The sequence below is a fragment of the Chiloscyllium plagiosum genome, unplaced genomic scaffold (genome assembly GCF_037043375.1).
Source record: "Chiloscyllium plagiosum isolate Xiang-an unplaced genomic scaffold, Cpla_swu_hap1 HiC_scaffold_9, whole genome shotgun sequence".
Taxonomy (NCBI): Eukaryota; Metazoa; Chordata; class Chondrichthyes; order Orectolobiformes; family Hemiscylliidae; genus Chiloscyllium; species Chiloscyllium plagiosum.
This window is the reverse complement of record NW_028270147.1, coordinates 68361949-68386186: the sequence shown is the minus strand read 5'-3', so window position 1 is coordinate 68386186 and position 24238 is coordinate 68361949. Positions and strand designations below refer to the sequence as shown.

The following is a 24238-nucleotide window of genomic DNA, read 5'->3' as shown; positions in this document are numbered from 1 at the left end:
AGCGATGGTGCTCAACATTGGAAATTTCATGTACCATGACACTGTTGAGCCCTGGAAGTGATGCAAGATATATCATGTTGGATCCTTGCTGCAGCATTTATAATTGCAGCATTCAGTCCAAGAATACCATGCTATAACAACATTAGGCTCTAGGAATGTCAGAGGTTAATGACATAAGTTGTTACTATGCCAGGCAGAAAGCAACCAAGGTATTAAAATCAATTATTAGAGTTATATCTGTCCCAACCTATGAACAATTCTGCATGAATGATATGGTGCATGGAAAATACTTTGTTTGTATTTGTGCTCATTATTAGAATGTGCTACCAATCTAGTATGGTTGCCACTCATGCTGCTGGGCCATTAAGAAATTATTGTTGTATAAGGAAAAGATTCTATAACATACATGGACTATTATTTTTGAAAAAGTTATTACTTGCCTAAGAATTTATTGACTAGCCTCCTTTATTTGATTTGTTAGTAAACAGATAATACTGGTTACAGAATCACTCTAGAGAGTTGTCTTACTTGAGTCCTTGCTGCAATGAAAAATAGAACACAGTTGGAGCAAAATAACACACAGCGCGGTGCTGTTTCCTTACTTAAACCAAATGTTAAGCTCTTGTATTACTCTGAAGTCTTTGGCTTCTAATATATGAGTGTTGCACACACTGAAAGACTAAGCTAAGGTTACTTGTTAAGAAGAGTCATGTTTGACTCTGCTCCCAATACCAAACTTTGTCAGTTTGGCCAGTTTGCTTTTGTTTTGCTACCTCTGTGAGCAGGAATTGTATGCTAAGCGATACTGGAATTGTAATGCAATTTTATTTTAAAAAGAACAGACTTCATTTCGATAATCCTGCAGATCCTATTCTTTAACGTTTTGCTGAGCTGTCTGGATTTCCATAACTGGGTTACCCTGTGGAAGTTGGCTATTGAAGCTTAATGCTCTTATTCCTATTTTATAGCCTTGTAGTGATTTACCCAAGAATGCATCTCTGCCCAGTTCCCATACCTCTCAGTCCTTTGTCTGCTTCTTTACTTGTGGACAACATCATTCTATTTTCAACTTCAGTGAACAATGCACAATAAGTAGGGGAAAGAATACAAAAGATGATTAAGAAATACAGTTTCTGTAAGCAGCTGTTATCCCTTAAGGTTCTAGCTCACCACCACTGAAAATTTACTGGTTCCATTGATAACCATGGCTTACAACTGTGAGCACTGGAGCTTTACCTGTGCCTAAGACAACCTGTAAAATGGCAGGGGCAGCCATTTCCTGAAGTCTGAAATGATCCTACAATCTTACATTTTATAACCACAACAAATTAAAAGCTGCTGTAACTTGCTAGTTGAAATGTTGATGTCAGCATTTCATCAGAGGTCACCACCTGAACATGGAATTCAGACTCGTATCTCTTTGCAGTAAGAGATCAAATGGTACAGTAGATAAATTTGTTCATGATACAATGGTAGTAAGGAAAGTGAGTTCTGAAGGGGTCATACTGTGTACAGTACTGGTCACTGTATATACAGAAGGATGTTAATGTGTTGAAAGCAATTCAGAGATGCTTTACTAGACTAATACCCAGAATAAGTAAGTTGCCTTATGAACAATGGCTAGATGTTACGGCTGTATCCTCTGAAATTTAGAAAAGTAAAGAAGATAGAACAGTATAGCACAGGAACAGGGCCCTTGCCTATGATGTTGTGCTGAGCCTGATGCCACATTAAACTAATCCCTTCTGCTTGCCCTTGGTCCTCATCCCTCCATTTCTTGCATATTCGTGTACTTATCTAACAGCCCTTATAATGTCTCTATCATATCTGCCTCCACAACTACTCTTGGCAGCACATTCTACCTACCTACCACTCTCTGTGTAAATAAAAAACTTGCCCCAACATGTCTTTTGAACTACCCCCCCCCGCCCCCCCATCTTAAATGCATGCCCCTAGCATTTGACACTTCAACTCTGAGGAAAAAAGGTTGTGACTATCAATCCTATCTACACATTTCATAATTTTATAGACTTCTATCAAGTCTCCCCTCAGCATCTGCTGCTCCAGAGAAAACAATCATAGTTTTTCCAGCTTCTCCTTATAGCTCAGACCATCTAATCCAGGTGGCATCCTGGTAAACCTCTTCTGCACCCTCTCCAAAGCCTCCACATTCTTCCTATAATGTGGCGACCAGAATTGTACACAATACTCCAAGTGTGGTCTCACCAAAGTTATATAAAGCTGCAACATAACATCCTGACTCTTGTACTTAATTCCCCAACGAACAAAGGCAAGCATGCCATATGCTTTCTTTACCACCCTAGCTACTTGTGTGGTCACTTTCAGGGAGCTATGAACTTGAACCTTTGTACATCAATGCTGTTCTGGGTCCTGCCATTAATTGTGTACTTTTCGTTAATATTTAATCTCCCAAAGTGCAGACTTTACAGATGCCTGGATTAAACTCATTCCACTATTTCTCCACCCATATCTGCAAGGATCTATATCCTGCTGTATCCTTTGATAACCTTCTACTCGATTCACCGCTTCACCAACCTTTGTGTCATATGCAAACCCACCCATCTATATTTTCATCCAAATTATTTGAATATATCACAAACAGCAGAAGTTGCAGTACTGATCCCTGTGAAACACCATTAGGCATGGACCTCCAACCTGAAAAGCACTCTTTCACCACTACCCTCTGCAAATCCCACAGTTCAAAGATGTGCAGGTTAGGTGAATTGGCAATGCTAAATTGCCCATTTTGTTCATGGATGTGTTAGTCAAAGGAAATGTAGAGTAATAGGGATAGGGGAATGGGTCTGGGTGGGATACTCTTCAGAGGGTCGTTTTGGACTTGTTGGGCCAAATGGCCTGTTTGCACACTGTAGGGATTCTATGATTCTACTTCCTGAGCTTTTCCTTGCTCTCAATAGTGCCCCCTTTGCTAAAATCTTTTTATTTTAAGTGAAGCTGGCTTTTCTCTCTTTCGAGCTCATGCTTTTTTACCCCATGCTTCTCATCAGCCTCTTGCCTTTAAAATGCTAAGCCTGCCTTTTTGCTGCTTTCACAGCTAATGTTCTTGCTTTGTGAATGATTACATTTTACCTTGCTGACTGCCTCTAAGTTCTTATTGCAGTAATGCTGTTGTGGTAAAAACATTTGCCTGATATTTGTTTTCCTCTTTACTCTTGGTCTTCTGGGGGTATAGATGCATACAGTACTTAAAATAGAACGACAGTGTCCTATAGTAAAGACAACCAAGGCATTTGGTAGGGGAATTACTGATCACAAAAACATGGGATTCACAGAACTTGTTTATGCCATTCGATATTCTGTTGCATTTAAGCTTGATACAACTATCTAACAGACCTGTTACCATGGGTGAAGAACAAACAATTACAAACCACAGAGATGAGACAAGATGGCAAAGACAGAATGACTGTCAAGCACAGGAGTGTTACAGGTTGCTCTACAGCAGAAGGCGTGTAAAAAAGATGGTTAAAATGTTTGTCTGCAAAATTGAGCATTCTTCAGTTTTGAGCCAAAATGTATGTTTTGATCCTAACTTTCTTAAGAAGTCCAAAGGATGGTTGGTCTGAAAATAAACAATTGCTGAAACACTGGTCAAGAAACCAAATGTGGTTTACCAACCAATGGATTGGATTTCCTTGACTCGTGGCAAAACCCAAGAAGAAGACAGAATACTTTGAGATTACCTAAGATGCATAAAAGTAATGTTTTATATGGCCAAGAAGAAACAATGGCCAGCAAGCCAGAAGAGGCTCAACCAAATTTTACAAAGATAAAAGTGACCAAGTCTGTCTGACTGTTAAACAGTATTGAGTTGAAGGATTGCCAGGTCACAACTCCAGTGAGTTGGCCATGAATGCATACTTTGAGCGCTAGTTGCATTTCATAATCATGGGTGTGTGATGAAAGATTATTTAATCTGACATTCCTTTGGTAAGATGTATAGGAAGGTTATAATGGATAGTTGGTCATTACCAAGTGTACAACAAGTACTTAGTCAGTGGTGTGTTGGCCAAAAATGTCAAAAGAGATTGAACATTTGGCATCATTGTGAAAGTCTGCAATTATATAGGATTGTCAGATATGGAAAACACTTCTGTCATCATCTTGTTCAAAAAGGGGAGTAGGGATAGCCCTAGTAACTATAGGCCGGTGAGTCTCACTTCTGTTGTGGGCAAAGTCTTAGAGAGAATTGTAAGGGATAGGATTTATGCACATCTGGATAGGAATAATGTGATCAAGGATAGTCAGCATGGTTTTGTGAAGGGCAAGTCGTGCCTCACAAACCTTATTGAATTCTTTGAAAAGGTGACGAAGGAGGTTGATGAGGGGAAAGCGGTAGATGTGGTATATATGGATTTTAGTAAGGCGTTCGATAAGGTTCCCCATGGTAGGCTACTGCAGAAAATACGGAGATATGGCATTGAGGGTGAGTTGGAGGTTTGGATTAGGAATTGGCTGGATGGAAGAAGACAGAGGGTAGTAGTTGATGGCAAAGTTTCTTCATGGAGTGCCGTCACTAGCGGTGTTCCGCAAGGATCTGTTTTGGGACCATTGCTGTTTGTCATTTTTATAAATGACCTGGAAGAGGGGTTAGAAGGTTGGGTGAGCAAGTTTGCGGATGACACGAAAGTCGGAGGAGTTGTTGACAGTGAGGAAGCATGTGGCAGGTTACAGCAGGATATAGAGAAGCTGCAGAGCTGGGCAGAAAGGTGGCAGATGGAATTCAATGTAGCTAAGTGCGAGGTGATTCACTTTGGGAAGAATAACAAAAAGATGGGGTACTGGGCTAATGGTCGGATACTTGGTAGTGTGGATGAGCAGAGGGATCTTGGTGTCCATGTACACAGATCTCTGAAAGTTGCCACCCAGGTAAATAGTGCGGTGAGGAAGGCATATGGCGTACTGGCTTTTATTGGTAGAGGAATTGAGTTCCGGAGTCCTGAGGTCATGATGCAGTTGTATAAGACTCTGGTACGGCCGCATCTGGAATATTGTGTGCAGTTTTGGTCGCCATACTATAGGAAGGATGTGGAGGCATTGGAACGGGTGCAGAGGAGGTTTACCAGGATGTTGCCTGGTATGGAAGGAAAATCGTATGAGGAAAGACTGAGGCACTTGGGGCTGTTTTCACTAGAGAAAAGAAGGTTTAGGGGTGACTTGATTGAGGTGTACAAGATGATTAGGGGGTTAGATAGGGTCGACAGTATGAACCTTTTCCCGCGTATTGAGTCGGGTATTACAAGGGGGCATAGCTTTAGATTAAGGGGGGGTAGATATAGGACTGATGTTAGGGGTAGGTTCTTCACTCAGCGAGTCGTTAGTTCATGGAATGCCCTGCCAGTAACAGTGGTGGACTCTCCCTCTTTATGGGCATTTAAGAGGGCATTGGATAGGTATATGGAGGATAGTGGGTTAGTGTAGTTTAGGTGGGCTTGGATCGGCGCAACATCGAGGGCCCAAGGGCCTGTACTGCGCTGTATTCTTCTATGTTCTATGTTCTATGTTCTATCTCAGCCAGACCAAAAGCTACAAATCCACAAAACTTGCAATAATAAGAAAATTTAGAGAACAATAAAGCTGAGCAACAATCTGTCAGTACCACAATTGAGCACCTAAGGAAGTCAGCTTTACCAAATTATCATGGAGGAAACTGAAGATATCCAACCTCAAGGGAGATGAGCTACATACAACTCGATTGGAACCAGACTGTTGTCCATTGATCCATGCACAGTTAAGAAGAAGCAAACCTTCTGATACAAGCATTCAGAATATGGCAAAAGAGAGAGTGCTTCTTAAATTTGGAAGAAGCTTGCATGATCCAGAAACCCAGGATACTACAAAGAGGAAAGAATTTACCAGAACAGCTGGCTTCCAGGGAGGAAGTACAGGAGGTTAAGGTGTTTCCAGATAAGGTAATAGACTAATAACAGCATCTACAAAGTACAATGAAATGAAAGGTATACAAGAGATAAAAGATGCTGAGGCAATAAAAGGATTCAAGATCAAAACCAATGTCAATAGTCCACAAACAAGAGATCCAGCATTGTTTCAAATCTAAAGAGCGCGTTTTGAGAAAAATGTGAAATGTTCAGATGCTCCCACTCTGAATTTGTGATGTTAGAGACATGGTTGAGATGTAATAGTGATAAATGCTATTATTATATACTGGTTTGTACAAATGGTTGAGTCTAAGGAAAAGGATTGTAGGGGTGGGTGGTGGGGGATGTTGGGGAGAAGGGAGATGTGTAAGGTAATGGTTTTGAAGAGGGCTAATGTTCATAATATATTTTGCTCCATCTTTTCTACTGATGTTGCATATTCTATGGGTAGAGACAAGGTGTTCTACTCTTGCTTTTGGGGGGATTGGATGTGTCTGTACCAGCTTCCTATGTTACTATTAATTATGCCTGACCAAATGTCATTGTACCTTTTATCAGTTTTATTTTATCAATTTATGATCAATAATTTACACTTGCAAAATTATGAAATAATTAAGGGACCAAAAGGGGAGAGGAGATGAGGGGAATTATTTCTCTGAGGGTAGTGAATCTGTGTAATTATTTATTGAAGAGGTCTATTGAGGCTGTGTCATGAAGCATATACAAGGCTGAGATAGACAGGTTTTTAATCAGTAAGGGAATCAATAGTTGTGGGGAAAAGGTAGGAAAGTCACGTTCAGGATTAACAGATCAGCCATAATCACATTGAATGGTGCAGACTTGATGGACTGAATGGCGTATTTCTGCTCCTGTGACTCATCATAGTCCTGTCTCCAAAAAAAATGTTTGTGTTATGTAATAAAAGTACCTCTTCTGTAGATACTCCATGGTGGTTTATTTTCTCCCACTATGCATTAGGTAGGTTCAAGATAAAGCAAAGACAAAAGACAGTCGGTGGCAGTGAATTATCTTGAACAACCCTTGCCCGGATATCACATTCTAGAAGTAATGGCAAATATCACAAAGTGCCAGCAGTGGTCATCTGAGAAAATATGACCATATTCTGTTGACATGAAAATATTGCCAAAGTATTTACTTTCAAATCGTATAAAAGCAACAGGAAAACTAAGAAGCAATTCTTTTAAAAAACAGTTTGGTCTATTCTTCTATGAATTTTGGTGGACAGAAGATGGAGTGCAGAAAAATATTAGCTGCCACTCCACTACATTGCTTTGCGCTGGTCACAGACAAATTTCAGTCCTAATGTCTATGATATAGGAAACAACTCCAATTACAAGAAATTCTGTTTTGTTTGGATTTCAATGCTTTGTAATCAGTTGCCTACATTGTTGAGTAGGTGGTAGGATATGACACACAATGTTTGTTGTATAAAAATGGTGGTTTGGTCTTCTGGAATGTCCTCTCCTCCACCAAGATTAACAATTCCAATTTAAATGCCATGCTTACAAATTATAGCAACACACTTTGTAACTAAGTGTGGGAATAAGCAACATTTAATAAAGTTTCACTGAGACCATTTTGACATAACTTGACAAAGTTATAGAATAAGTATGATCTGCTTTTTATATTGAGACTGACATTTCTCATTCAGAATTAAGGGCAGAATCTTAGCAGCCTCTGCATAATGTGGCAGTAGTGAGTTTGTAAAATATGGCAAGATTGAAAAAATGCAATTCTCATTAGCAAGGAAAAATATGTCCAATTTTTCTAGTGACAGTTTTAACGGTGGGACGAGAATCCCACGGATGAAGCATGAGACCTATTTGCATGTGTTAGCATCTTGTTATTACCAAATCTCATCTGATTTATATCATATGGGCAATGGAGAGAAACTAGACAGTGACAATTCCTGACGTGCTTGTCTGATTGGGTACCTGGTGTCTCTAGTTTACAACTTGCTTCCATAGAACTCCATCTTGGCCAACATCCCTCAACATCCCAGAGCTCCATAAGTAGTGACTGCCTGAATCCTTTGTCAAAAATGCACCAGTCTGACCATGTCATCATGGCTCACCTCTGATTAACTTATAGTGGTTCACCACTTTGATACTGCATTTTGAAACACACTGATGTTTTTCATTTCTGCTGTCAGGCCGCTTTGCATGCAGGACCAGTTACCCATCTCATGCATTGGAACAGGATACATCTTCAGGCTCTTAGTTTGCTCCCCTAGCACTCACTGACTTTGTGCTCATTGGGTTCTCACAGTATCTCTGCTTTGCCTTGCCTTTTTGCATATTGCTGCCACGTTCAGAACTACCAGGTTCATAGTACCTCTGTTTCGCCTTGCCTTTTAATACAGACAAATAATGGATTATCTTGCCATAGTTGCCATTCGTGATCATCAAGGAAGTGGACATGTTGCAGTATTGCACCATGCTATGTCAGTGTCACATCAACAAAATGTGCAAGCAGCTTATGCGTCAAATGAGCTTCAACCAAATGTTTGTGTCTGAAAGTCTTAAGGTGAAGGATCATTTTGTCAGTCGGGGGTCTACGACATTCGGTTACAGCAATAGTCTAATTTCAGCATAGGGGCTTGGACACAGACAGTTGGTCACTTGAGGCATTCAGGATTAAAGGATCCATGTTGTTCATCTAGAGAGTGTACCACAGTCAGTCACGTAGGTTCACTGGAACCAGTCCAGGCATTAACAGCAAGTCAGTCACAAAGTTGTACAAAGAATAGTCAGGATTCTAATCACTCATCATATGGGGCTGCCATTTTAAGTTGTTTAATGGGTGGGCGACAGTCCAGCTTGGAGATTTGTTCACTGAAAGTCAAAGCATGTTATCAGGAGCTACTGCTGTGATGGCCTCATTTGAGAATTTTGGGGATTGGAGGTTACATGTGATGGGGCTGCGAAGTGGCAATTCATTGTAAACGTGTGGGAGAGGATAGTGTATAGGAGGATATGCATTACTGCAGCAAGTTGGGTCATGGACAATCACTGCCTTGGCGTGAATGGGATGGGGACAGTACACTATAAAAAGAGAATTTTGAGGGTAACCTGATAAAGGTCTTTAAAACTATGAAGACAATTAATAGGATAGACATGGAGAAAATACTTGTGTTGTTGAAGAATTCAAAACTAGGGATCATATATATAAGGAAGTTACTAATAAATCCAACAATGAATTTAGGAGGAACTTCTATATACAGACAATGCTTTGAATATGGACTTTGCTACTGCATGGACAAGTTTGGGCAAATAGCATAGATACATTTAAAGGTAAGTAAGCTGATTGGATAAGGGGATATAGAAATTAAAGGCTGTGTTGTTAGGGTAAAATGAGGCTCATTTGAAGCATAAATACAAGTCAGTTCAACTGAAGGTCTATTTATATGCATTACTTGCATTTAGAAATGGTTGATAAAGAAATATTTTGTGTACATCTTCTTACAAGCTTATTTTCCAAGTTGGATGGTTGTGAAATAAATAGTGGCTGTCAATTTTGATGGTCGCCTCATTACTAAAAATAGCTAACTTCTTTCTGTGACCATGCACCATGAAAAATATAAAAAGGACAAAAACTTTAAGAATTTAGTCATCTCAATTCTAGCCTTTTAAAATCAGAAGAAAATGGAATGTAATCATCTGTGGTAATGTCACATGTGTAAACACTTCCCTTAGATGACCTATAATTTGGGAGATTCTAGACATGCTTTTCTGAAAGACTTGGGAAAATTTGCATCCGGTACATTTAGGGACCAGTTTGCTATGACTATCTGTTAGTCTATCAAACACTGGTTTCAAAATATTATAATTACATACTGAAGTTCCCTAATTTTTTTTTGAACCAAGTTTTAATTGATAATTATTGGAGTTGGTGCAATGCTGATTTGTTCCGTTAGAATCTGTGGCTTGCAAATGACTAACCAGCTATCGTACATCTGTGAACCACATTTAATGTTTTTGCAATGTTGTAATGGGCAGTTTGGCAGAAATGCAACTCACACAGTTCATTTATTTTATTCCATCTAATTGTTTGGACTGTAGATGGTTATAATATAGAGGTAATCTCAAACAGCATGTGAAGTACTGTTTGAAACTTTATTTTAACAGTAATGAGGACTTTTCTGTACAGCTTTGGAAAATGATTTCATGCTGGCTTGACCTTCTATTGTGGCCTGGCATGTGCTGTAATATATGTTAGGTTGATTGATCTTCAGGTTTACAACACATTCCACCATTTCCCAGCCATTGTTCGCCAATCTATTTTGTATTTCCAACAACCATAAATAAGGTAGGATGTCATCCAGCTTTGCTTTTAAGCTTAGAAATTAACCAGCTTGATTTTTTTTTTAAGCTCTCAATTAATTATATTTCTCTTACAAGTCCTGTACCTGGCAAGACCCATTTGCATCACTGCTGTCTAAAGTGGATTTGGGCTTTAGAACTTTGAATGATAAATGTATTTGTGAAGGAATAAATAGAGACAAATGGCACATCTAAAGTATACCTAATTTTTGGTGAATCATTGGGTGGATTTTGAGTTTGTATTATCTGGAAAGAAGAGTTGTGTAGTTAACTATATTGTAAATTAAATTATATAGCTAAGTACCATGGTTGACATAAAATATCTCCTATTCCTATTAAAATGTTTGGATTTACAACATTTTAAAACAACAAATCTAGCTTAATAACATTTGTTGTAAGTTACCATTTCAGATGTGTTTTACCTTTTAAGGATTAAATCAATAATACTGCAAATTCAGGAAGAAGGTCGTCATTGGAATCATCATAAACACCCTACTGGCTGACAATTGAAGCAAGTGGGTACCTGGCTGTTCCATAATACCTTTTGACTGTATGATCTGAAAATGTTTATATGGGGTGAGAAAGAGGAGAAAGTTTATGTCCTCATTTTTAAGAGTTACTGTATTTGGAAGAGGTTGATGATACATCGAGAAACATAAGAGCAGTTTTTCCACATTTACGCCTGCTGATAATCTTCAATAAATTGGAGCTGAATTTTACTGAAATTGGCTAAAGCCCCAAAACTGCATTTACACCTAGGAATAAACAGGGGCTGCTTCCTTTTCGAGCACAAAAAAAATTGCAGTGAGAGTGATCACTGCACCCAGCTCACATCTATTGGAAGTGGGTGTCAAGTCCTATTTGGCTTATTACAGCTAAATCTGCATTGTTGTATCAGGCTGAAGGTGATATTCATCTTGTGCAATGTTCTCATCTTCCTTCTCAGAAGACTGCTAGCATTCTCCCAGCTGATCAGCATCTATCACATTCCCTTCTTTGTTGCTCTGGTTGTGTAGGGTACAGCAAACAGGAGTTATGTTCCACATTCTGTCTGGACCATACTAGAAGCCCATTGTCTGCCTCTCATTGGAACCTCATCATCAGGATACCTTTCTTCTTTCTGCAATGGCCCTGATAGAACGATTGACTGCATTCTGTCAATGCTTAGCCTCAATAAAGAGGTTGTATTTACAGAATCATCAGCCTTTCTCACCGAGTAGTCATCCTTGTGAGACATCCAGCCCTAAGAAAGAAGGCAGCACAGTAGAGTTCTCATGTAGGTCACTGGACCCAAAACATTAACTCTGATTTCTCTCCACAGATGCTGCCAGACCTGCTGAGCTTTCTAGAAATTTCTGTTTTTGTTTCTAAGTTATGGTCCTGATAGTTACAGATGACCCATACATTGATGGAGTGAAACACTGTTCTTACTGAAGTCAGCTTGATATGGTGATGATATGAAATGGTGCTCTTAAGGCAATGTCTGTAAAGTCTATAGTTCCCTGTCCCTGGGAGAAGCCAGCAATATTGGCAAAACTGTTTCATTCTGTTTCCCTCTGACAAATGTGATCTGGCACATATTGCATTGGTAACAGCCTTGATGAGTTTGATTGAGGATTGAGAGACTCACCACAGGTCCCCAGTGAATCCTTGGAAGTAGCCAGATTTAGTGATGCTCTCACCTTGATATCACTAGGATAGACTGGCTATCTGCCCCTTCAGTTCAGAAGACCTTCTGCAGAAATGACATCTGTTAAGGTTCTATTGCAATGTTCCAAGACATTCTCAGCTCATGACTTATCATTCATCTGGAGGAAAGGCCATTGAGTATGGTTGATTCTGGTCCTTCTGTATCTCATCGGCAGCTTCTTCATGTAGAAGCTCAACAGCAGCTTTTGGAGGTTGCAGTTAGCTCTGAGTTTGTTGACAAGTTTGTTCTCCTTCAATTTCTCTGAGCCTTCATATCTGCATGTCCACAGTGACAATAAACTCTACCATTAGAATGGGCCTATGTAGGGAATATCAGAAACAGAACAGTTTCTTCGTAATGTGAGCAGTATTCCCGCATTAGTTCCTAGGATATTTCTTAGTTATTTGTTTGCCACCATAAAGCTGATTTTCCCCATTTGAACAAAACTGAAACACAATGCAACAAGCTGACAAAGCTTGCCAACAGCATACACATTTCTCCCACCATGCAATTTCCAGAAATGCAAGTCATGCAATGGCATGACAATTGACGTGCGCGAGGTGAGGGAATGCCAGCTGGCAGTGAGATCAACCGTCAGAAATGGGCGTGGTGGGGGAAAGCAGGCAATCAGTGAGATCAACTGTCAGAGGCTCTGTGATCAACCAATCAATCTCAATTCTTGCATTGGAGATGGTTCTTAGTGACTTGGCATCACTGTGCAAATTCTTGCAGAGAAGTTGTTTGACAACAATTGAAGCTACGCAAATGGAAAAGTCCAAGATCAGTAACCTGAAGACTCCTTATCTAGGTAAAGGTCTTTATTGGAGTGATGAAGTTGAGAAGGTTCTCACTGCTCTAGACAGTGTTAGTGACATTGCTGCAATCCTTCAATTTATTCAACTGCTGTGTAACCATCTGGATAGCACACTTGCAGAAGAATAATTACTGAAGTGGCATGAATTTGTTCAGGCTGCAATCACCGAGACAACTAATTTGAATTTGGAAAAGACTGTCTGTCTGTGTGACTGATATCGAAATATTACACTCTTATACCTAATTATTGAAGAAAATCTGACCATAAATGTATGTGAAAATAATAAAACCACAAATTTATGGTTGTGAGACAAGTCAAGATGGGTTCTATTCAGACATTGTGACTTGGTGGATTATGCCCTGAAAGATGACCGGTTTTAAGACATAACCATACTTCTGGACACTTGCGCAACATTGCGCATCAAGTCCTGACTGCTAACATCGATCTAGTCAAATGAACTCAATTAAATCTAAATCTCAAAATAGATCACTTGGACAATTTGATATGAATTAAGTTGTGTTTTTCATCTGAACAAAATATCAACTTGGATGTGGCATACAATTATTGGACAGCAAATAAAGATAGTGACAAAAAGCTGTCAAAAAAGAGTAAAGAAATTATTAGTGTTGGCTTTTGATAGTGTACTGTACTTGGTCTATGTATTGACACCAGTAAAGGGATCTCAGGCATCTGAACTGAGCAAATAATGTTTGTCTTATGTAGAATACTTGTAACTGTAAAATAATAGAAATGTACACTTTTAATTGTTAGTAAACACTGCAAATAAATTGCTGCATGACTTCCACTCTGTGGTTCCCTGGTTTAATATACCACTCAGACTAATCAAAGCTATGCACCAGCACATGTGCAGTGGGATAATGAGCAGATAGTTCCTTGACTGTAATCATTACAGCATACTTATTCTTCCAAAACCCAGGATGTTTGGGATAGCTCACTGCATTAATCCTCCTTTCTCTTGTCTTGGGCCTTTTTTTTAAATAGAATCCCCACAGTGTGGAAACAGGCATTCAGCCCAACAAGTCCGTACCAACCCTCTGAAGAGGAGCATCCCACCCAAACCCATTTCCCTACCCCAATCCCTCCTGCATTTCCCATGGCTAACTCACCTAACCTAAAAATCCCTGTGAGCACTCTGGATAATTTAGCATGGCCAATCCACCTAACTTGCACATCTTTGAACTGTGGGAGGAAAACATAGCACCAGGTTAAAAACCCACGCTGACACGGAAAGAACATGCAAATTCTACACAGAGAGTCGCCCAAGGCTGGAATCAAAGCCGGATTCCTGGGCTGTGCGGCAGCAGTGCTAACCATCAAGCCACCGTGCCACCCTGCATTGATTAGTGCTGGAAGATACACTACAATAGAATATCTCCAGAAGAGAGAGTTTTCTTCGATAACAAGAAGATTTGTTGCATGAAAGCAGTAAGATTTGGTCAGGCATGATTACCAGGTCTTGAGAGCTGATACAGATATATCTGCTCCCTCTGACAGCTAGAGTCTAAACTCTGACTCCACCATTTGTTAGTGTGTGACATGAGAAGATTGGTGATTCCAATGGAACATGATCATTTATCCCTTAAGAACCATTACTGTATAAATTTAGCTGTTTATTCTACACTTGAGGAGTCTGTTGTAACAAATCAATTGTTTATCTGAAAAACACGTTTTTCAGGAATGAGCAAGAATTCACGGAAAAATCCTTTGTTTTTCTGAAGTGTGTTTTTATTTTGCATTTGTGGTGATCGAGGAATTTTGAATGTTTTAGGTCTGGTGGTTCTTATAATTAGCTTTTAATCTCTGGTATCATTTTGGCATATCTAATAACCTATCTGTAATTGGGTGATCTAAACTGCATACAATTGCCTAACTTTGGTCTAATTATTTAAAATGTATCAATTTATTGTAACCTCTTTGCTCATTATTTAGACTTGGTTTTTGAGACCTAAAATACGATCAGACATTTTATGACTTAATTGAGTTGCATTTAAAGTGAATCGTAAATAACTTCTGATCTCTGATGAAATGACCACTAAGAAGTTGGCCTTGTATTGGTTCAGCTTCTCTTGGTTCAGCAAAAATATTCTAATACACTCAAGCTTGCAGACATGCTTCTCTTAATAGTATGGTTAGCACAGTGTAAAGGCATTCAGTTGGCACTTGGTTAGGGATTTGTTTTAAATTTTAAGGAACCGTGAAATACATTTTCCAAGAGTCCTCTACTAACTAAATTATTTGTTGTTTCTCAAGTTCGTTCTTATAAGTAGGGACAACTAAGCAGAAACAGCTTCGAGAATGAAATCAAAGGAAACCTTGGGATTTTCTTTGGTCTGAGATCAGACAGAATCAGAACTGGTGCCGGTCAACCATAGCTCAATCCTAATAAATGCAAAACTGATTTATGAAGATATGTTCTGCTTTACCACACTTTTAATAGATTAAAAATAACTTTGAAAGATTTACCATAATCCATTCAACCATTCCTTTGGCAACGTGGTGTAAATAAACACAAAGCCACAAATTCATATCTAAAGGCCTGTAATACATTTTGTTTAATTAAAAATTGAATTAGAATATCACTGTCATAACAGGACTCCAGAATGAATACTGTACATTCACAAGGTTCATGACTACTAGGAGTGACATCACACCTGACTATAGAACCTATTGATTGTTCTGGAATGTACAGCAGCAGTGATAAAATATCAATGCACCAAGCAAAAAGTTCCTAAGTTTGGGATCTTTCACAGTTCAAATTGATCTGTGATGGTTAGAAATCCTTGGTCTAATGTATGTGTTGACAGCAGTGATAATGTAAAATAATTAAATTGGATTTTTTTTTGAAGAACACAATTGTCTGTAGGATCACTTTTTAAACTAACTGTCATGAACAGAGTTATGATGGTATTTGGGTAGGCACCTAAATTAATAAACAGGAAGAGAATAATGATACAAATAGGATATGACAGCATATTTCACACCATTTCCTGTACCAACGTGATACTTATATTGATGTTTGCACGCTGTGAATTATATACTGTAACTTTTTAACTTTCAACATGAAAAACAGCCAGTAGTTTCACAGTAAAAATACTGGAGCATTGTGAAATGGAAAAAATTAAATCTTAGTTTCCAACCTGTTTTACCAGCCATAAATTGTTATGCAGATTCGATGTGGTACAACTAAATGGCACATCACAGACAAAAATACATACAAAAGATGTTTAAAGATAACGGACGTGACAGTTGCTACTTGGAAGAAGACCAGGTGTTGGAAGGGAGGAAATTGGTGTAAGAACACAGTGAACTTACAACAAATTACTTGCCAACTATTGCAGGCACGGGGTGAAAAATACATTAGATGGGCTGCTTATGCTATTGCAACCACTTAGTATACGTAAATCCTGCAATTTATATGACATTCAAAATCTTTGTTGCTGTTTTGCAGCATTTCTGAAGTTGTCCTGATTGCCTAGGGTGTTAAATTAAATTGAAAATTTCCGTTGTGATTCAATTCAGAGCAAATTATAATTCATGCAGTGATCAATTCTAAGGAACTAAGAACATATATGTCCTGAAAGATATACATTAGAAGTGGATGTTTGTTCTGAGTCCTCTAATAAAGAAGCACAAGAGCCAGATAGGAGGAGTTGCATGATTGGTCGCAATGGTTATTTACCAAACCAGTTTCCTCTTGGCATCTTCCCCTCTGGTTGTATGGAACCAGAATCAAATAAGACTAAAAAGTAATTTATCCTTTTACATGGGAACAGTGCCTTTTGGAGTAATTTTAACCTAACCCACCCAGCGGGAAAGTGGCTGGATCAGATTGGCCACCTGCTTTACATTTGTTTTGGGATTCCAATTGGCTGAGATCAGGTACTGCGTATCTGAAATTGAGGGGACGTTGTCAATGTAACTTTAATCACTGCACCCCTCCCTCCAACTGTTTGGACTTCAGGAAGATGTTTGGGTACAGACTAATGTCTTCTAATTGTTGGAGTGCACTGCCTGGTTCTAACATATGACCTAGATATTTCTTTGCATTATTTTTTCTTCTAGACAACAAGTGGTGGAAGACACTCGGTGCGAGTCACAGGACTCAGTGCCATTGATTTTCGAGCTGGATTTGCCAGAAAACCAACAATGAATTTTAAAAAGATTGGTAACAGACCTGTTCAAGGTCAGTTTGTTACAAATCATTTTTAATTGTATGACAATGTGGACTAGTTTTAATGACTTTATCCAGAAAGGCTATAGGTATTGCAGATATCAAATATTATTTAATGATTTAAAATGTGGCCATGTAAATATTCAGATATTGAAGTATCAATCCATTGATATTGCTTTTTGTCAAAATCCATTTTTAAAATATGGGTCCCACCTCTTAATGAAAGAAGAAATGAGAGGCATTAGTGTTTGTGCTTTTTAAAATTTTATTTATTGTGTACTTCGTATAGTTTATTGTAATAAATTATTTAAAAATTGTACCTGACTGCTGAGGCATTGTATTACTGTTTTGATATAAGAGTGAATTGAAGACTGACAAATATAATTTGCACAAGAAATTTAGAATTTTCTGAGACATGTAATATATTTAATGCTAAACTAATTGCACTACAGATTCATTTTATCTAAAATTGTGACTTTTTGAACAGCAGTTTAACTCTGAAATATTTTATTTTTGGTTCCCCTTTGTATCCCATATTGCATGTACTTACAGGTATACCAACATATTTACTATTGAATACAACTGGACTTATTCCTCCTGCTAGAGTGGATCAAGTGGAACTTCTTGGCATCTCAGGCATTACATTGAAGACTATTCCCTTAAAGTATTATCCTGACCGCAAACCTTACAGCATCTTGAATGTAACTGAATTTATTCCACCAGATGAAGCATTCTTTTTGAAGATAACTGGTTATGACACAGAGGGTTACCTGTTCCAGAGGGTATCTGGTGTATCCTATTCCAACATTGTTCCAGGTCAGTTACCAAGAGGAGTTATACTGGACTTGAAGCATTAACCTTGGTTTTTCTCCCCACAGTTGATGCCAGACCCCCTGAGTTTCTCGAGCACTTTGATTTTATTTCAGATATCCGGTACCCGCTATTTTTAAAAATACTTTTATAGTTCCAAGTAAGATAAGGAGTCCTGCTGTAAAGAGCCTAAAATACATTAATTCTGTGGATTTTTTAAATCACTTTTTGCTGCATTGGGTATATTTGTATTGTGTAATCTTAGTAATAGACCAACTATTTGGATGCTGCTCCTTGGATGCTGCCTGAACTGCTGTGCTCTTCCAGCACCACTAATCCAGACAACTATTTATTATGATGTCTTAATAGACCATGTGAATACCCCCTCTGCTATTTAAATGAAGAATTATTCCTTAGGTAGAATATTGGAAAACTTTCACCCAAATGAGTTGAAATGTTTCACAGAAAGTAACTTCAATCCTCATTTACTATATGATTAGGGGTGATAGGATGGTGGCATAAATTCCCTCTCCTAAAGGTACCTTCCAGAAACTGGACCCAAACAGTAATTTTTACTTAATGTTCCATACAATAAGCATCAGCAGTCATGCGGACCATGGTCCTATCAATCATTTAATATCCAAGTACACCCACAATTTTCCAGTAGGGATCACCTGAAAGCAGTTAGGAGAAGGACACAGGCTGACCTTTCCTTTCCCTTTCCCCAGCCTGTGACATGGAGGTTACTTATGTGCCTTCCTATTCGTGATGTAACGTCTTCAAACAGAGCAGAATGAGAAAACGGTTTTACCTCTTTTTGGCACAATTTGCCAATGATTCTATCAACTGAATCTTCAGGGATCTACAGGTCACTTTGTTTTTAAATGAGTTACTTTAGATGTATCATTCAAACACTTTGAAGCTTGTTGCAAGTAATCTTTGCTGAAAGCATTAAATGCTAGATTGATTAAATGCTTCATGTCTAAACAAGTATTTCCAATTTACTTTCAGAGAATAGTTTGCACTCACATTTGTACTTGTTTAGGTAGAGGAAAGAAGTTCTGATTGAAGTAGCAAAGGAAATTCCAAGTGATTAATGTAGTGTAGTAATTATGGTCAATGATGGATCAATGTAAATAATTACTTTGTAACCAAACTGACATTCTAGTACACATCTGTGAGCACAGTGATACTTCACAATTCCAGCTGTATCAATAGAAAATGTTAATATCCATAAATTGTACTTTTCAATCAAAAAGACTGCTTTTCAATAAAAAGGACTGAATTTCTTTTGCGTTCTCAGGTTACCTGTAATTCTATAGGGACAATTTAACTCCCTCTGCCTGAGAGAAACAAGATGGTAGTGGAGTTAAAGGTTGAAATGATTGAATATCAATATATTAGATCTTTTATTCAATGAGAGTCTAAATCACTCGCAACTCATGCTATGTGTTGAAGTTTTATGTTTGCCCCCTTTCCCTACCCTGCCAGATTTGTGTTCCCAGCTAAATTGGGACTTAAGTTTCATGAAAGATGTCCTCCGCTTGTCTTCAGGAAAAAAAAGTGGTTTGTTCAATTGCCTGTTCTCATGATATTAAGATTGATAGTAACAAAGAGAAGCAGAAATCATAGTCCATGTAAAATGCAGACACAATTGTGAAACAAAAAGAAATGCAATAGGCCCATCAACATCTGAAAGGTAGAAGTTCTTTTTCCTTGTACATGCTTTCCATCAAGAATAACCATCTTTTCTGGATCAATTTAATTTTGGTTAAATACATTTTTGGATTTAGTTCAGAGTTGTTCTGACATAGAATTTGATTGAAAAGTTGTGTCATTTATGTATTTCTATTTTTTTCCATTTTTTTTCCACTTGTTTCATATTTAGAGTTTTTAAAACCTTTTTTACTTGTAAAAAATTAATAGTCATCCAACTTCTAGCATTTCTTATTAGAGAAAGATAGGAGCAGGATAATAGGACTAATAATTGCAACTGTTGTTAATATTGTTGCAATATTGCAGCATTAATTCTCCTGACCGTCCTAAGATCAGAAGTGGGGATATATGCTGGTGATTATACAATGTTTAGCACCATTCGCAACTCCTCAGATACAGGAGCAGAGCCCAAATGCAACAAAATCTAGACAATATTCAGGCTTGGGCTGACAAGTGACATGTAATGTACACATTAATCAGTTGCTGGATCATGACCATATCCCACAAGAGAGAGTCAAACCATTACCCCTTTGTGTGCAATGATTTGTTCAATGATAATGTCCAGGATGTTGATAGCAGGGATTTATGATATCATTGCATTATTATTGATGAAAATCTGAACTGGACAAGTTATGTTAATATACAAGAGCAAGTCAGCAGCAAGGAGTATTGCAGTGAGTAACTTACCCCCTGACTCCTCAAGGTCTGTCCATCAGCGACAAGGCACAAGTTAGGAGTTGATTTAAATAAAACCTCCCCACTTGCTTGGAGTATTGCAGCTCCAGCATTGAAGAAGTTTGACACCATCCAGCACAAGGCAGCACCTTGACTGGCATCTGATCAGAAAACATTCAGCCTCTCCACCATCAATATTCAATAGCAGTGTGCACCATCCACAAAATGTACAGAAAAACTTCACCAATGCTTCTTAGACAGTTCTTACCAAATCCATGATCACTCCCATCTAGAAGAACAAGGGCAAGAGATCACCACCTGTAAGATCCTCTCCAAGACATTCACCGAAATGTATCACTGTTCCTTCAATGTTGCTGAGTCAGAATTCTGGAACTACCTCCATAATGGGGTCAAGAAGGCAACTCGCCACCACTTTCCTGAGAGCAACTAGGAATAGGCAATGAATATTAGCCCAGCCAGTGACACCCAAATCCTATGAGTGAATTAAAAAATAAATAACTTTGCATAAATGTGGGCATTGCATATTTTCATTGATGTTAAATGGAGAGATACAGTTTTGCTTTCTATGGGCTTTTAATTCAATCAGAGCAGAGCTACAACACCAGATTCTGAGAAATATTATTGTCCATGCCTTGAAACTGACTCTTGTGCAATCAATGTTAGATCCAGACATTAACAGTAGCTTCTTGTTCCCCCAAATGTGTCCTACAAATCATATCAGTTTAGAACTCCTAGGTCATGTTGTGGCTGTACAGGCCACTGGTTAGGCCACTTTTGGAATACTGCATGCAATTCTGATGTCCTTCCTATTGGAAGGATGTTGTGAAACTTGAAAGGGTTCAGAAAAGATTTACAAGGACGTTGCCAGAGTTGGAGGATTTGAGATATAGGGAGAGATTGAATAGACTGGGGCTGTTTTCCCTGGAGTGTCAAAGGCTGAGGGGTGACCTTATAAAATCATGAGGGGCATGGATAGGATAAACAGACAAAGTATTTTCCCTGGGGTGGTGGGGGGAGGGGTGGGGGGGAAGGGGGGCTCCAGAACTAGAGGCCACAAGTTTTGGATGAGAGGGGAAAGATATAAAAGAGAGCTAAGGGGCAATGTTTTCACACAGCGGGTGGTATATGTCTGGAATGAACTGCCAGAGGACGTGGTGGAAGCTGGTACAATTGCAACATTTAAAAGGAATCTGAATGGGTGTATGAATAGGAAGGGTTTGGAGGGATATGGGCCGATTGCGGCAAGTTAGGTTGGGATATCTGGTTGGCATGGACGAATTAGACCGAAGGGTCTGTTTCTTTGCTGTACATCTCTATGACTTTGTGACACTGTGAATATTCTATCTGTTTATCTGATATGTTCCCCCCAATTTTAAAATATATCCATTCATGTTGTGCATCTACTTGTCGTAGTTCATGTTGGCTTTGTGTTCTGAATTTGCACTTTGCCAGAATGTTATCAGCAAAGTGTGCTTCATTGTGTGAATGCACATGCTTCAAGTCAGGTTTGCCAATTTTGCTCATAAGTTGCAGACCAGTCTTGGGTCTAGAGAAAGTATGGTTATTGGTTATTGACGAAATGGTATTTACTAGTTCATACCTAAAATACAGCAGTCATTTATATCTGCCAGTGATACCATTTTTCCCCTGAAGACAAAGTCAATGATTTGAAGTTGGTTTTAGCTGCCACCAGTGTCAAGTATGGTATATTCTTTCATTTTGCCCCAGACAATCTATTGTTGGAAGAAGCATTGAAACATTAAAAAGGGGTCTATACAGTTGGGAGATGCTGTATTATACATATTATCACTTTACAAGATTCTCCAAAAGTATGTCGCCAAGGTGGAGCAGCTGGGGATTAACAATTTGCTTTAATAAATGTAATGCAGTTGACAAGAAATCATTAAGAAAATATGTTGACTGCTTTTTGAAAAGTTACATTATAAAAGGCACAATATTTAACCTTTTTCATTAGGTCCACCAAAGGTCGTGATGCCGGCACAGACTCCAGGATACTATCTGCAGACAGGCTTTATCATATGTAATGTGGACAGCCTCATCCCCTTCACATTACGTTTCAGCAGAGCTGGTACAAAGCTAGGAACAGATCAGTTTTTCAAGTATGTATACTTGACCTGTTGTTGTCTTGTTGCATGCTGTGATCAGGATTATGACTTGTAACCATCCAAGCTTGTAGCGTGAAACATGACATATTATACAATATGCATTCTTTGTAATACATTTTGAGACTACCAGATGAACCTTATGTGGGAAAGTTATGTATTGAAGAATCCAAACGACATTTATTTTAACATTGCTATACACAAACATTGCATTCTTGCTTCATTGCCTGACAATTAATGATCATTGATGTGATTTCCAAGACTGTTTGTGGTTAGTGGGATGATGAAGTCATATGGGACATTCCTTTATAGCACACATGTCTGAAACAGTTTTTCTGAAACTACAGTCCATTGTAAGGCACTATCTGATCTGGGACACTGAGTAAACTGAAAATAATACTCATTGTGTTGTGTTCCTTGTGTTGCTAAGTTATTTAACAATGAAAAATTCAGATGTGATCCATCACAAGAATGTCATCTTTTCCATTTGCTGTGAATAGGTCTGTTCTTATTTTTGTTCAAGAAGTGAATCGAACATTTTGTGGATATTGAGATTCCCTTTCCTGCTGAGGTTGATGCATTTGACATGTCTCTAATGCATTCAAAGGTTGTTGAATATCCTGATTCAATGCTGGCCAGTACATTGACTCAAGCTCACCATCTTGAGTGCCCCTACTGTAATATAGACATGATACCTTGGCATAATGTCCTTGCTATTAGGAATTGTTTCCATTTTAAATGACTTGTGATATACTGAATTTATCCTTTCTAAATGGATTAATCTTCTCAGATTAATGCTATCAGACATCTTTGGATAATGATCATTTGCAACTTTTGTAGCTGAGCATCTTTGGCAGCTGCTGATTTGTAATTAATCTCACTGGCTCTGGCCAAAGTATAACTGGTCAACCTTAAGAATGTCTTCAACGTTTTAGTCTAGAACATCAATGTGTAGATCAAGAGGGATATTTTGCTCTTCATGTGGGTCGGGTAATCTGCTTAGCATATCAGACATAGTCACCCTGGTACCTAGCTTTTTCTAACTCAAAATTATGTCTTTGAAGATAATTGGCTGATGCATTATGTATACTCCGTTCGCTATTGGGGCTGTGATTTGAATCTCTCGAATTGTGACTGTAATAAGGTCTGTGCAAACAGTTAAATCTGCCATTGCTGGACCATTTGTATCTACCAGCTATAAGATTTTCAGAAGTCAGAATGAGCTTGCATAATGGCAGTCCAATGTGATTCTGTCAATGCGTGGAATTAATGATCTGTGATAAGTGATGATAAGTGGCATCTCATAAGCTGTAGAATAAGTTGTATGTAGAGGTACATGTGTTTCAGGATGCATGAGCTCCTGTGTCTATTTTTACGTTTAGTCTGTATTGTACTGACTTTTCAGGATATAAGATATTAATGATTCTGATCACCTTATACAATCAGTGTGGTGTGATAATATGAAATCCTGATCATCATCCAAATGTTCCTTATTCTTGATTGACACTGAATCTCACTGATGTGATTGTGCATCACCTTAACACTTTTTTTCCCCCCTTACTACCAGTGTTGCATCATCTCTTTGGTTTTTTTTGTTCTGGGGTCTGGTTTGATCTTTGAAACCAGATTTCCTGCATGTATGCCAATGTCCTTCATGCCACATGCTTTACAGATAGCTAAATAAAAAAGCTCAGCAAACGTTTGGTAGCTATGATGAACCACATCTGATTTGTTGGTTTGGTATGCTTCGCTGACCATAGCAATTGTGTTGGCTGTACCTAAGATATGTAATTGCTGTTGCCTGCCACTAAGGCTTTATACTTGGGTCCATCCTGAAATAATATTTTAATGGTATGGCCTATTTCCTGCCCAAAAGATCCTCCCAATTTATTTTTTTTAGTTAGTGTAAGGGCAACGACAAACTCAGTGGGCTGCT

At 38.5% G+C, this 24238-nt stretch overlaps 1 protein-coding gene across 3 annotated transcripts in view; it reads left to right on the top strand.

The window, feature by feature from the left end:
• hmcn1 (hemicentin 1) overlaps window positions 1–24238 on the top strand; it is a 607098-nt gene that overhangs the window by 175298 nt on the left and 407562 nt on the right. For all 3 annotated transcript variants that reach the window (XM_087990747.1, XM_043699541.2, XM_087990748.1), the window contains exons 7-9: window positions 16849–16969; window positions 17510–17773; window positions 22155–22299. In XM_087990747.1, the coding sequence (XP_087846873.1) occupies window positions 16849–16969; window positions 17510–17773; window positions 22155–22299 (530 nt within the window). The remainder of the gene's footprint in view (window positions 1–16848; window positions 16970–17509; window positions 17774–22154; window positions 22300–24238) is intronic.